Source organism: Phocoena sinus, chromosome 11, assembly GCF_008692025.1.
Source record: "Phocoena sinus isolate mPhoSin1 chromosome 11, mPhoSin1.pri, whole genome shotgun sequence".
NCBI classification, from domain to species: Eukaryota; Metazoa; Chordata; class Mammalia; order Artiodactyla; family Phocoenidae; genus Phocoena; species Phocoena sinus.
This window is the reverse complement of record NC_045773.1, coordinates 35800150-35813561: the sequence shown is the minus strand read 5'-3', so window position 1 is coordinate 35813561 and position 13412 is coordinate 35800150. Positions and strand designations below refer to the sequence as shown.

At 55.7% G+C, this 13412-nt stretch overlaps 1 protein-coding gene across 4 annotated transcripts in view; it reads left to right on the top strand.

Moving 5' to 3' along the window:
* Positions 1-12878, top strand: part of PRKCD (protein kinase C delta) — a 29800-nt gene extending 16922 nt beyond the window's left edge. For 2 of the 4 annotated variants that reach the window (XM_032648805.1, XM_032648806.1), the window contains exons 4-19: positions 630-829; positions 2160-2220; positions 2393-2555; positions 2654-2685; positions 3854-3939; positions 4196-4325; positions 4984-5084; positions 6328-6424; positions 6605-6702; positions 6868-7041; positions 7337-7428; positions 7994-8056; positions 9076-9214; positions 9368-9556; positions 10153-10281; positions 12402-12878. In XM_032648805.1, the coding sequence (XP_032504696.1) occupies positions 630-829; positions 2160-2220; positions 2393-2555; positions 2654-2685; positions 3854-3939; positions 4196-4325; positions 4984-5084; positions 6328-6424; positions 6605-6702; positions 6868-7041; positions 7337-7428; positions 7994-8056; positions 9076-9214; positions 9368-9556; positions 10153-10281; positions 12402-12560 (1913 nt within the window). In that variant the 3' untranslated portion in view covers positions 12561-12878. Of the gene's footprint in view, positions 1-629; positions 830-2159; positions 2221-2392; positions 2556-2653; positions 2686-3853; positions 3940-4195; positions 4326-4983; positions 5085-6327; positions 6425-6604; positions 6703-6867; positions 7042-7336; positions 7429-7993; positions 8057-9075; positions 9215-9367; positions 9557-10115; positions 10282-12401 lie in introns of all 4 variants that reach the window. The other 2 variants (XR_004352219.1, XM_032648807.1) reach the window with 2 other exon arrangements.
* Positions 12879-13412: the final 534 nt, after the last annotated feature.

Sequence of the window (13412 nt, the reverse complement as noted above, 5' to 3'; positions counted from 1 at the left end):
ATTCCTTCTTGCTTCTGCCCTCACCTGGTGAACCCCTGGCTCATCCCTTAGGTCTCAGCTGAGCTGTCCCTTCCTCTAGGAAGCCTTCCCTGACCCTTAGGTTGGGGCAGGCCACCTGACCATGGGTGGGTCTAGAACCAGTGACCTTGCCCTCTTCAGTCTCATGACAGCTGTGATTTAATGTTCACTTGAGGGGTGAACTGATTCATGTCTCTGCCCAGGACTGGGACTCTAGGAGGACAGGTACCGTGTTCCTTGCCTCCAACACCATGGCTGGCATGTGGGAGCCTGTGGCAGTGTCACTGAGTAAATGTCTAAGGGAAGGTGACATCTAAGAGGGGCTGGAGGAAGTGGGTCACAGGAAGAAGGGACAGCCGGAGCAGAGGCCCGGGGTGGAACCTAGCAGGGCACCCTGGGGAAACTGCCGGCGTTTCTATGCTCTCATGCAGATTGTGAGTGAGATGGGGCTGGTGAGGCGAGCAGAGCATGGTCATGAGGGCTGAGGAGTGGAGACTTGGGCCCTGGGGGAGAGAGCAGGCAGATTCCATAGGATGGAAGGCTGTGGGAAGGCCCGGGATTTGAGGCACAGAGGTTCCCTAGCCTGACCTTGCCTTCCTGGCCCGTTGCAGAGCGTGGGAAGACGCTGGTGCAGAAGAAGCCCACCATGTACCCCGAGTGGAAGTCCTCGTTTGATGCCCACATCTACGAAGGTCGCGTCATCCAGATTGTGCTGATGCGAGCCGCGGAGGAGCCAGTGTCCGAGGTGACAGTGGGTGTGTCGGTGCTGGCCGAGCGCTGCAAGAAGAACAATGGCAAGGCCGAGTTCTGGGTGAGGGGCACAGCCACAGTCACGCATGTGTGTGGGCAAAGTGAGCGGGTACGGCCGAGGGCACCTGGCCGCTCCGGCCACTGGGGCAGCTCTGTAGCCAACAGCTTGTGTTCAAATCCTGGTCCTGCGATTCATCAGACCCTTCGCCTCTCTGAGTCTGCTTCTGAATCTGTAAAAGGAGAAACTACTAAAAGACCTATGGTGGGGTCAGTTCTGATTAAATGAGCAACTGGATGCAAAGGGCTTACTGCAGAACCTGGCACATAGGCGGTGCTAAAGAGAGCCCTCCTTGGTATTACAGCTGCTTCTTTCCCTTTTAATTTTGCAAAGGCAGGATGTGCACATAGTAAAACATATCAAGCTGTATGAAAGGGTGGGTCCTAGCCCCAACACCAGGTCCCCTTTCTCAGAGAACCCCATTGTTCCCAGTTCTTTTTGGAATCTTCACAGATATTCCAAACCCAGGCAGGCATCGGGGAACACCAGTTATGATCTTCCACAGCAGTGGGGGTCGGGGTGGAGAAGGCTCATGGCCCACCACTCACCTGCTGAAACCTGGACTCTGCATGCACACGTGGCCATATGTCCCTTGTGGCCACAGGATGTCAGCGCTGGCAGGGCATCCCTGCCCCCTGCGGTTACATGTGGGCTCCTGCAGCCGAGATGTCCCCGCCAGGAAAGACCTGTGACCATGGAGACTCTACTCAGCCTCCAGTGAGGGGTGAAGGAACTGGGCCGAGAGAGGTTGACCCAGGGCTGCACCCACCCTTGAAGAATCAGGCAGAGGCTCCTGTTGTGCTCTCTGTCCACTACCCCAAAGGACACTGTCAGTCACCAGGCCCTGGGGGAGCTGAGGGTCTTGCCCTTAGGACGAGCCAGTCTGTGTGAGGAGACTGGACAGACAGAGCCCCCTACAGAGAGAGAGAGAGAGAGAGAGAGAGAGAGAGAGAGAGAACCAGCACGCTGTGTCAGTATGCGTGTGTCTGTGTGTCTGCATGTGTGGGGGGATGCGGTGCCTCCGTTCTAAGATCCTTGTGAAGCGGGCAGCTGGGGTTGGGGGCGGGGAGTTTCCCTTACCCACTCTGTTCCCGGGGCCATGTGGCCAAGCTGGGTGTGGGCTGGATCCTTTTACTTCCCCAAATGTAATAATACTCCTGGGTAAGGGCTGGGGGCGGGGCTTACAGGTGGGGCCCTGCCCACTCTGGGCAAACAGGTGTCTGGCTAGGTGCTGGGACTCCCTGGCCCTTCAGGGACCAACCATGGGGGCGGGTTCTGAGTCTGGCTTGGCCCAGGCCCGCCCTCATTGACTCCCCCACCCTCACTCCTGCAGCTGGACCTGCAACCCCAGGCCAAGGTGTTGATGTCTGTGCAGTATTTCCTGGAAGACATAGGTAAGCCCCTCCCTACCTGGGCTGGGGACGGAGGTTCAGAGACCGAAGCCAGAATGGAGGTTTAGGGAAGCAGCCCCCGTTGGCGCTCTGTCCAGGACTGCCCTGGGAGGGACTGAAGGGGTGTGGCCCCTCCCGTGGGCTGGGGCTGACTTCACTCCTACCCGGTCCCCAGATTGCAAGCAGTCAATGCGGGGTGAAGACGGGGCCAAGTTCCCAACGATGAACCGCCGTGGAGCCATCAAACAGGCCAAAATTCACTACATCAAGAACCATGAGTTTATCGCCACCTTCTTTGGACAGCCCACTTTCTGCTCTGTGTGCAGAGACTTTGTTTGGTGAGACTGGCTGTGTCCGCTGGGGTGGGGTGGGTGAGGGAGGGCCCCCATCCCCGGTACTTCCTCTCACTCACCCTGCCTGGGCACTTGCCTTTCAGGGGTCTCAACAAGCAAGGCTACAAGTGCAGGCGTAAGTGTCTCCACAGCCCAGTCTGTATGCACATGTGTGTGCAGGCATGTGCCTGCGTGCCTTCACAGAGAAGCCTGTGTCCCTGTGCTGGGACGGTGTGTCTGGATGAAGCCTGTGCTTGAGTGCGTGCACGTGAGGCTTTCCATGTGGTAGTGTGTGTGTGGACGGCGGCTGCGTCAGTGGGTGCTGGAGCCGGTGTATCTCTTCCCAGTGCTTCCCATTCAGTGACATCACGTTGGCGGCCTGAAATAGGCCCCAGTGGAGTATGTACACAGAATCTGCCAGTGCTGCACATCGGGGCTCTTTCCCCGCAGAGAGGCTGTTAGACCTTTGCCAGCACATCCCTGGCTGCATGTGTGCTTCTTTTGAGAGTTGTGTGCATCTGGTACACACGTATGAGCACACACTTCCTCTACGGCCGTCGGTGCATGCATGAGGCAGTGTGGACCGGTGGTGGTGAGCACAGGCTCTGGAGCCAGCCTGCCTGGGTCTGAATCCCAGCTCTACCACTTCCTAGCTGTAGGACCTTAGACAAAGTTACTTAACCTATCTGTGCCTCAATTACCTCATCTGTAAAATAGGGACAATAGAGTCATTGTGAAGATCAAATGGGATAAAATATGTAAAGCTGTATTTTAAGTGTGGCTGGTGCCCGGTAAGCATTCTATGTAAGAAGGTTTGTCATTATACATGCTGTGTACGTGTACCTGAGTGCCTTTGTGTTGGGGTGCATCTGTCAGTGTGTGTGTGTGTGTGTGTGTGTGTGTGTGTGTGTGTGTGTGTGTGTGTGGCGGGGGGGGGGCGGTGAGAGAGCTTAAGAGCTGTTTGCTGTCCTGAGCCACAAAGAGGGCTCCCCTGCCTCTAGTTCTCTCACTGCCATGCCCCCCTCCCTGCCCACCGGGACTCCTTGAGCCTTTCCTAACCTCCGAGACCCCCCCAGATCGACCTGTCCTCCCCGCCCCATCCTTCCCAGACTCCTCCCACAGGGACTGACCGGAGGAGAGAAAAATCAAGCTCTAGGCCAAGGGCTCCATGTGGTGAGGGTGTGGGTGGTCGGGGAGCACGGGGACTTTGTGTGGAAGGCAGGACTGGGCCGGGGGGCGCCAGCTCACAGACTCTGCCCCTCCGGGGCCTTCCCGTCCCCCTCCGGGGCCTGGGCCTCCTCAAGAATGCAACGCTGCCATCCACAAGAAATGCATCGACAAGATCATTGGCCGGTGTACGGGCACTGCAGCCAACAGCCGGGATACCATAGTGAGGCCGGGCCCAGGGCAGGGCGGGAGGGATTCGAGCTCTCCCCACCCCTTCCCTGTGGGGTCACCCTTCCTCCCCGTTTTCCTTCTTCCTTCCTTCCCCTGGCTTGGCCCCTGGGATCCCTGGATTTCCCAGTCCCCACGGAGCCCTCTTGGGGATCTTGCCACGCATGGGGTTGGATCAGGGAGAGTTAGGGGGTGAGGAAGGGACTGGTGCTGGCATGTGACCCTTGACCTGTGACACCCCACACCCCTAGTTCCAGAAAGAACGTTTCAACATTGACATGCCACACCGGTTCAAGGTTTATAACTACATGAGCCCCACCTTCTGCGACCACTGCGGCAGCCTGCTCTGGGGGCTGGTGAAGCAGGGATTAAAGTGTGAAGGTGCGTGCCGGCTAGGGCGGGGGCTGCGGCGGAAGTGGGAGGGGGGCCCACCCGGACCCCAGAAGCTGAGACCAGCTGAGGCTGCCTTTGCCCCCTCGCTCGGGGACTCTCACGTGGATGAGGCCTCCTGGCCCCTCCCCACTGGCTCGACTGACTCTGCCATTTACTGCTGTGTGACCATCAGAAGGTGGCCCCACTGCTGAGAGCTCCACTGTCCTCAAGTATAAAACAGGTGTTAGAGTCGAGTCGGCCCCAGAGAGTCACCGAGGGGAAAGCAGGCGGAAGGTGCTCCCCGGCCAGGGCCCCTCTCACACCAGCTCAGCTTGTGCTCCTTGCAGGCCCTCCCCCACCTCAGGCTTCACTGAAACGAGAGACGTCTGGAGGAAAAGTGACTTGTCTAGCTTGTCCCAGACATTTGTTTTTCCTTTTTCTTCTTTAAATAATGAAAGATTTGAGGTGCTCGTGATGGCTTCAGATACATCTTTTTCTAAATGCAGGAAACCCAGCAAACCCTGCCAAAAGCCCTCCTCTCTCCTGCTCTCTCCTCCATCCCTCCCTGCCCTTGGCTGGGCCTGGGACAAGGGGACAGTTTTTTTGGAGCCTGCTGGCTGCCTGCCTGGGCGGGGGCCCTGATGGCTCTGCTTCTCTCCCACCCCAGATTGTGGCATGAACGTGCACCATAAGTGCCAGACGAAGGTGGCCAACCTCTGTGGCATCAACCAGAAGCTCTTGGCCGAGGCCTTGAACCAAGTCACCCAGGTGGGCAGGCACTGTGGGAACCCTGGACAGAGGGTGACAGGGTTGGGGACGAGTCAGGGCTCATGCCCACTCCTGGGGAACTGCAGTGAGGGACATTTATACATAAGACCCTACTTCTGGAAGATCCAGTTCAAGGATTGGACATTAGAGGGTGGTGGGCTTGTTCTCCTAAGAAATTAGTTATTCAAGCAGTGCTTTTCCTGAGGGTGAACCTGGGTGACTGCAAGGTTGGAACACTTGGAACTAAAGCCTTTATGTGTATATGGTTTTTTAAAAAAAAAAGAGTTTAGGGCTTCCCTGGTGGCGCAGTGGTTGAGAGTCCGCCTGCCGATGCAGGGGACACGGGATCATGCCCCGGTCTGGGAAGATCCCACATACCGCTCCCACGGAGCGGCTAGGCCCGTGAGCTATGGCCGCTGAGCCTGCGCGTCCGGAGCCTGTGCTCCGCAACAGGAGAGGCCACAACAGTGAGAGGCCCGCGTACTGCCAAAAAAAAAAAGTTTACCTAAAATCTCTTTTTGCTCCTTTACTTTTTTTTTTTAATTAATTAATTTATTTTTGGCTGTGTTGGGTCTTTGTTGCAGCATGCGGGCTTTCTCTAGTTGTGGCGAGCAGGGGCTACTCTTCGTTGTGCAGCACGGGCTCTAGGTGCGCAGGCTTCAGTAATTGTGGCTTGCGGGCTCTAGAGCACAGGCTCAGTAGTTGTGGCACATGGGCTTAGATGCTCCGTGTCATGTGACATCTTCCTGGACCAGGGTTCGAACCTGTGTGCCCTGGATTGGAACGTGGATTCTTAACCACTGCGCCACCAGGGAAGTCCAGTGTGTACATGTTTTTTGTGTGTGTGTATTTGGGTATGGGTGGAGCTTGAAGGAGGCCACAGAACTTTAAGATTCTAGAATCTATCACAATTGAGGAAAAAAAGAAACAAGTGAAGGCAACACAAATAAAAATCTATTGAGTAAGTGGCTGGGAAGTTAGGGTTCAATTTCCAGAACTCTTGTTTGTAATCAGTGCCTTCCAGACCACCGAGGCGTCTCTGTGCCGGAAGTGTGTGTGCGTGTGTGCGCGCACTTGTTCACACATGTGTACATGCACATGCACCGCCTGGGGTCCTGGGCTCTGCCCCTGCTGTCCCCCATTGGTATTGAGGGTGGAGTTATGGATGGTTGGGGTCCTCCCTCTGGTTTGGGAGTTCTGACCATGGTATGACCTCTGGCCCCCCAACCCCTACCCCCTCCAGAGACCTGCCCGGAGGTCGGACTCCGAGACTGCAGAGACTGTTGGGATCTACCAGAATTTTGAGAAGAAGCCAGGAGTCTCTGGAGATGATGTCCCAGGTGAAGCTGTGCCCATTCCTTCCAGGAAAGCCCCTACCCCCGCACACCAGCATGGGACCCAGCCTCTCCACACAGTTGAGTGCAACTGGAGAGGAGGCACCTCTGTGGGGAGGGACCCAGCAGGGGAGGACCACCCTCTGGACGTGAGACATGAGTCTGAAGCAGCTGTCTCTTGGGCAGGAACTGGGACCTACGGCAAGATCTGGGAGAGCAGCACCAAGTGCAGCATTGAGAACTTCACCTTCATCAAGATCCTGGGTAAAGGCAGCTTCGGGAAGGTGAGGGCCCCATGGCCCTGGGGCAGGCAGCCTGAGGGACCTGGGCTTGGTAGCCAAGGGGCACCTGCTTCCCACCCTCCCTGGGTGCTTCCGGGTTGGGTTGGGCCGTGTGCCCTGACCTTTGGTCCGAACCTCCCCTGCTCAGCACCCCTGCCCATCTGTCAGGTGCTGCTCGCAGAGCTGAAGGGCAAAAAGGAATTCTTCGCCATCAAGGCCCTCAAGAAGGACGTGGTTCTGATCGATGATGACGTGGAGTGCACGATGGTGGAGAAGCGGGTGCTGGCGCTCTCCGGGGAGAATCCCTTTCTCACCCATCTCTTCTGCACCTTCCAGACCAAGGTGCCGGCCCACCCACTATCAGTGCCCCTGGCCCACATCCCCCCTCAGTCGCTCAGGTCAAGGCCATGTCTCCCATTGAGATTCTCCAGGGCAGGGCCCAGTCTTCTTCCTCAGACCACTTAAGGCAAGGCTGAGTCCCCCTTCCTCAGACTCCTCAGGGCAGGGCCGTTCTTCCCCCCTCACAGCCACCAGGGCAGATGTCCCCTGCTTCCTGTTGGGGCTTGTCCCTAGTGGTCCTCAGTGAAGGAGCTGCCTGCCGCTTTCTGTGCCTCTGCTCACCACCCTCCCCCCACAGGACCACCTGTTCTTTGTGATGGAGTTCCTCAATGGGGGCGACCTGATGTATCACATCCAGGACAAAGGCCGCTTCGAGCTCTACCGTGCCACGTACGCGAGGCCCTGTTGGGGGAAGAGCCCTCTGCCCATCTGCCTTCCATTCCTTCTTCCCTCCCCCTGGTGAAGCCAGCCTGGGCTGGAGCTGGGGTTGGAGAGACTTGGGGTGGCCAGGGCCATCCCCCACCCCGTGTGGGAAGCTAGGGGTGAGGGGTGAGCTGTGGCTGGGAACACAACCTAGACATGCCAGGTCCTGTCCCCTCCCTGGGCCTCAGTGGGTGGGTGATCCTGCACAATGCAGGACCCGGGTGGGTGGCCCCTAAACTAGCATGCACCCCTAGACTGTGTGTGTGTGCACACAGGCATATCTATATAAATGCATACACTCTTAGGACAGAGAATTGTCTCATTTGGAGCTTTTTACTTCACAATTTTCTTTTCTGCCTTGGCTACCAGCCCCTACTTGCCTGATACAAGATGTGCTTGATCAGGACCAGGTTGTCCGTGGAGTTATTTTCAGCATTTCCTGTCCTTGGGGGTGGGGATGAAGACCCAGGGAGAAGCAGGGGCTGCTTACAGAAATCTCAGGACACTTTGTGTGTGTGTGTGTCTCATACAGGTTTTATGCGGCTGAGATAGTCTGTGGACTACAGTTTCTACACCAGAAAGGGATCATTTACAGGTGCGGGGATTGGAAGGTGGGGGGTGTTTAGGAGGGGAGGCCCCGACCCCATCATATCCTCTGAAATGCTCTGAGTGGATCCCGGGCCAGCTGTGGCCCCATCTCCTCTTGGAGTTGGTCTTTAGTTGGATATTTGCTTAAACCACCTACTCCATTGCTACAATTCCTTGTGGCCCCTTAGCTGAGGCTGGCACAGCTCCAGGGACTGGGAACTCCCTGCCCATACTCGACACCTTTGGTGGGAGCGCAGCACTGACTGGTATGGTGTCTCCCTCCCTTGGAGCCATCGGTCTCCCTCTGCAGCTGCATCTGAGCACTCTGAGCTTCCACCAATGGGGTCTGCTTTCATAAATTCTCACTCAATAAATGACAGTCCCATCCTGCCATGGATTAATATGTACTCATCCAAAAGGCTGAGGCCGTGCTGTGTGTACTATTGTGGGATGATCCCAAGGTGTGTTGTCAAGTGGAAAACCAATCCATGGGACAGTGCATATTGGATGTTAGGGACCAGGCTTTAAAAGGTGGCGTGAGATGCACATTGTAATGTGCTGTCTGTGCCTGGACTCAGTCTAGGGAGGGCCTGGCAAGCGAGGTTAGTGGAAGATGGGCCTTGTGCTGTTCTGCTTTTCTGGTGCTTGTTACCGTGTGCCTAAGTTATCTACTCAAGTACCTACATAAAATAGATGGGCTCCCTGCCCTTGTGGAGTCTGACAAACCTGAGTCCAGGGCGCTTCCACAGCTGAGTAGCTGGGTGACCCTAGGCAAGTGATACCACCTCGTTGAGCCTCATTTTGGGCTTTGGGAAGTAGGTTGGTGGGTGTCCAGCACACAGCACGCAGTAGGCGGCTTGCAGGAAGCACCTGTGTTTAGTACCTCTTTCCCCTCCTCTTCCTCATTCCCTCGTCCCCTGGAGAGAGTCCTAGGCTTTCCGGGCTGACAATGGGGACATGGGAGGGGACTACGGGGAGGAAGGGAATTGGACCCTAACGACTCCTCTTCCTGTCCCCTCCCCGCAGGGACCTTAAGCTGGACAACGTGATGCTGGACCGGGACGGCCACATCAAGATTGCTGACTTCGGCATGTGCAAGGAGAACATGTTTGGGGACAAACAGGCCAGCACCTTCTGCGGCACCCCTGACTACATCGCCCCCGAGGTGAGTGGCACCCTCCGGGCCCTGCCTCTGGCCAACACCTTGTCTCCACAGGGGGTGGGTGGCAATGTCCGAGTCACAGCCGAGAGGCTGAGGAGGGCTGGTCGGGGCTTGTGCTTCAGGGCCCCCTCAGCTCCGGCACCCCCTCTGCCCCAGATCCTGCAGGGCCTGAAGTACTCATTCTCCGTGGACTGGTGGTCCTTTGGAGTTCTTCTCTATGAGATGCTCATTGGTCAGTCCCCCTTCCACGGTGACGATGAGGACGAACTCTTCGAGTCCATCCGTGTGGACTCACCGTATTATCCCCGCTGGATCACCAGGGAGTCCAAGGACATCCTGGAGAAGGTAGGAGCCCCTGGGCTGGGCTGGCAGGGGCAGGAGCTGGCAGACACCAGGTCACGGGAATGCCAGAAGCCTCCTGTCTCAGGGATGGCAGCCTCACCAGTGCTCTGGTCCTAACACATTGGGGGGTCACTCTCCTGCCACGTTCTTGGGACCTCCTGTCTATGTTCCCTGTACTGAATCAGCCTGGCCTGGCAATGATGGGCTTGGGGTCAGAAGACAGATAGACCTTAGGCTAAACTCTGAGTCTATCTCCTTATCTACAAAATGAGGCCAGAAGAGAACCTTTCTCACAGAGTTTTTTGGGAAAAAAAACATAAGTGTATGATGCCAGGCAGATGGTAAACACCCAATAAGAGCTACTGCTTTTGCTCACAAGTCCCACCAGCTGAGAGTCCTGGCAGCCCCAGTCCACACCCTATTTCTCCACCGGACCTGGGACCAGAGGCCAGAGAGGACTTCTCAGCCCCAGAGGCCCTGGGCTGTGATACCAGGCTGGGCAGGACCAGCCTGGGCACCCCTCGGCCTGCTTGGGGTTTTCTGAGGCTCCCATTTCCTACAGCCCTCGGGTGCTAACCAGGTTCCCTGCTGCATTGCAGCTGCTTGAACGGGATACAACCAGGAGGCTGGGAGTGACAGGGAACATCAAAATCCACCCCTTCTTCAAGACCATCAACTGGGCTCTGCTGGAGAAACGTGCAGTGGAGCCGCCCTTCAAGCCCAGAGTGGTACGTGATCCCGCTCCAGTGGGGGCTGCCCACTCAATGTTGTCTCTCACTGCCTTCCGGAGTGGACTCCTCCTGCTTTGCCCTGCCTCTCTCCTGCATCATTCACATGCTCTCCTCCTCTCCCTTCTTCTAGCAAATCTGCTTTCCCAACCTCCTTGGCACACTGAGCCACAGCCTCTACCCTCGTATCCTCACCATCTCTCCTCAGTCAGTCATTCAACAAACATTGGTGACAGTGGATCCAGCCACCCTTTAGCATACATTCTTTAAAACCCACTGTGTGCACGGGAGTATGCTTTGGGGATCAGAGTTAAGGCCCCCCTCCCTCCACCTACCCATCTATCCAATCCATTTTCCAAAAACTATCGGAAATGCTGAGTGCCCTCTGGGTGCAGAGCACTGTGCTGGGCTGTATAGCGAAGTGGGAGGCCCAGTCCCAGAGCTAGAGGGGCCCCAGCTCCTCAGAGAGATAGGAAACTTGCACACTGATGGTCATTTATGATAAATGACAGCAGTACAAGACATGTCACAAGGCCACACACAGTCAGTTGCCATAGGGATGGTCTGTGGGCAGGTGCCCAAGATGCAGAGATCGGGGTGGGTCTGAGAGGAAATGGGATGTCTGCAGGGCTGGGGAAGCTCGGCCAGGCCAAGGGCAGATGGGAGGTATTCCAGGTAGAGGAGGGATGGTTTGCATAAAGGCCCAGAATCTAGAGAAACCACCAAGGAGCCAGCAGGAGAGCAGAGGGAGGCTGGACTTCTCAGAAGTTGAACTCTGTGGCCCTTCTCTGATCGCAGCTCTTCCCTCCCTTCCCCTTTCTCTCCTTTGCTTCCCCTCCTCTGTCAGGACACGCTGTTCCCACTGAGCAGCCTGCGTAATGTGCCCCCGTGTTTGTGTCTTGAAGCCGCAGAGCACTCCCCCATTCCAGGGATCTCAAACTCAGTGCCTCCTGCCCTGGGCACGTCACTATCAGGCCAGGCCAGCTGTAGGAAAATCACACAGCCTGCTTTCAGTGTCTCGCTTTTGATAGAAAGAAGGATAGACTGATTTTAAATAACACCAGGCAGCTGATCAGCAGCCCCTGTCAGTGGGAAGTGGGGCCCGTGATGTACTGGCCAAGCGGATTTCAGCACCAAGAGTGGGCGGACGTGCCAGGAAATGGGCCCAGGGCTGCTCTGCTCTGTCAGTTTTCAAAGAAGCCAGAAACCAGGATTTTTATGTCAAATTGCCCTTTTTTTTGCGGTACGTGGGCCTCGCCCTGTTGTGGCCTCTCCCGTTGCGGAGCGCAGGCTCCGGACGCGCAGGCTCAGGGGCCATGGCTCACGGGCCTAGCCGCTCCGCGGCATGCGGGATCTTCCCGGACCGGGGCACGAACCTGTGTCCCCTGCATCGGCAGGCGGACTCTCAACCACTGCGCCACCAAGGAAGCCCCAAATTGCCCAATTTTAAAATATTGGCTCAAATGCCGTTAAAACCCATGGCTAGTCAAAATGGTTGTACCTGCAGCTCAGTTTGGCCTGAGGGCCACCAGCTTAAGACCTCTTTCAATCACTCTTTCATTGTACCTTCAGAAGCAGAGAGTTGGCAAACTTTTCCTGTGAACAGCCTGAGAGTAAATATCTTAGGCTTTGCAGGCCAGATAGTCTCAAGGCGGCCATAGACGGTATGTCAGTGAGTGGGTGTGGTTGGGCACTAATAAAACTTTATTTATGGATGCCGAACTTTGAATTTCATTTAATTTTCACATGTCATGAAGTGTTATTCTCCTTTTGATTTTTTCCTAAACATTTAAAAATGCAAAAGCCAGCCTTAGCTTGTGGGACCTACAAAAACAGGTGGTGGCTGGGCTTTGGCCCAGGGCTGTGGTCTTCTAGAACCCTGCTTGGGTGGATGCCCACCTTTCCTCCTCCAGGCCCCCTGCTGGCTTCCCTCATTCCCTTGGTAACAGCATCTACCTTCCAGCAGAAAGACTCCCTTTTCTGTTCTAAATAAGGACAGCTCTGGCTTGGCCCAGCCCAACAGGGATTATGGCTCTGGGAATGGGTCCCTGGAACGTCGGGAACCCGTTGGAAGGTTGCCCTTTGGGTCCTGCTTACACACCCCTGCCTTCTGCTTGCAGAGGTCCGCTGGAGACTACAACAACTTCGACCAGGAGTTCCTGAACGAGAAGCCGCGCCTCTCCTACAGCGACAAGAACCTCATCGACTCCATGGACCAAACAGCATTTGCCGGCTTCTCCTTTGTGAACCCCAAATTCGAGAGGCTCCTGGAAAATTGAGGTTGCCAGACACGTGCCCCCAACCCACCCCAGCCAGGGAGCCTGGGTCAGCCAGCACGGCCTGCTGACCTGGCCCAGGCAGAGCAGGCAGGGCCCCCCACTTCATCAGCACCGGCCTGTCCCCCACGATAAGCAGCAGTGTGATTGTCATAATTTCTGCTGCTGCCTGTCTCCCTCGTCCCCCAGAGAGGCCTCAGCTCCTGTCTGGCTGGGCTTTCATGGTACTTCCTCTGTGAATTGTATGTGAATTTGCTTTTCCTCTGCCCTCAGAGGGAAATTGTAAATCCTGTGTTTCATTACTTGAATGTAGTTATCTATTGAAAAAAATATGTAATATATATATATATATATATATATATATACGCACATATATATATATATATATATATATATATATAGGCTGTATATATTGCTCAGTAGAGAAAAATGTGGGGGACTGGTAATATGATCTTTTAAAATATATATATATTATATATATGACGCACACCCTCCCCACCCCCCCCCACCCCCCCACCCCCCACCACCCCCTCACCCAAAAAAAAAAAGGAGCACAAGCTGTTTGAACCGCCAGGTTCTTTTATTTGTGTGTCTAAATAAACACCAACTGATACTGACCTGGCTATCAGGACACGTTTCTCCCAGGAAGCTGGTGGCTGCTGCTCCCACTTCTGGCAGCTCTGTCTTGGAAGTTAAACCGAGCTGTTAGCTGCAGATGCAGACCCCTGGGCTTTCATGCAAATGTGTTTGTATTTATGGGTTTCCTCTGGCTCCAGGGCCGTGGGCCAAAAGCAGAAAATTTTCTGGGTGGCTGAGGGAGCCCCAGGTGTCTCTGTGGGGTGATGGGAGGAGGAG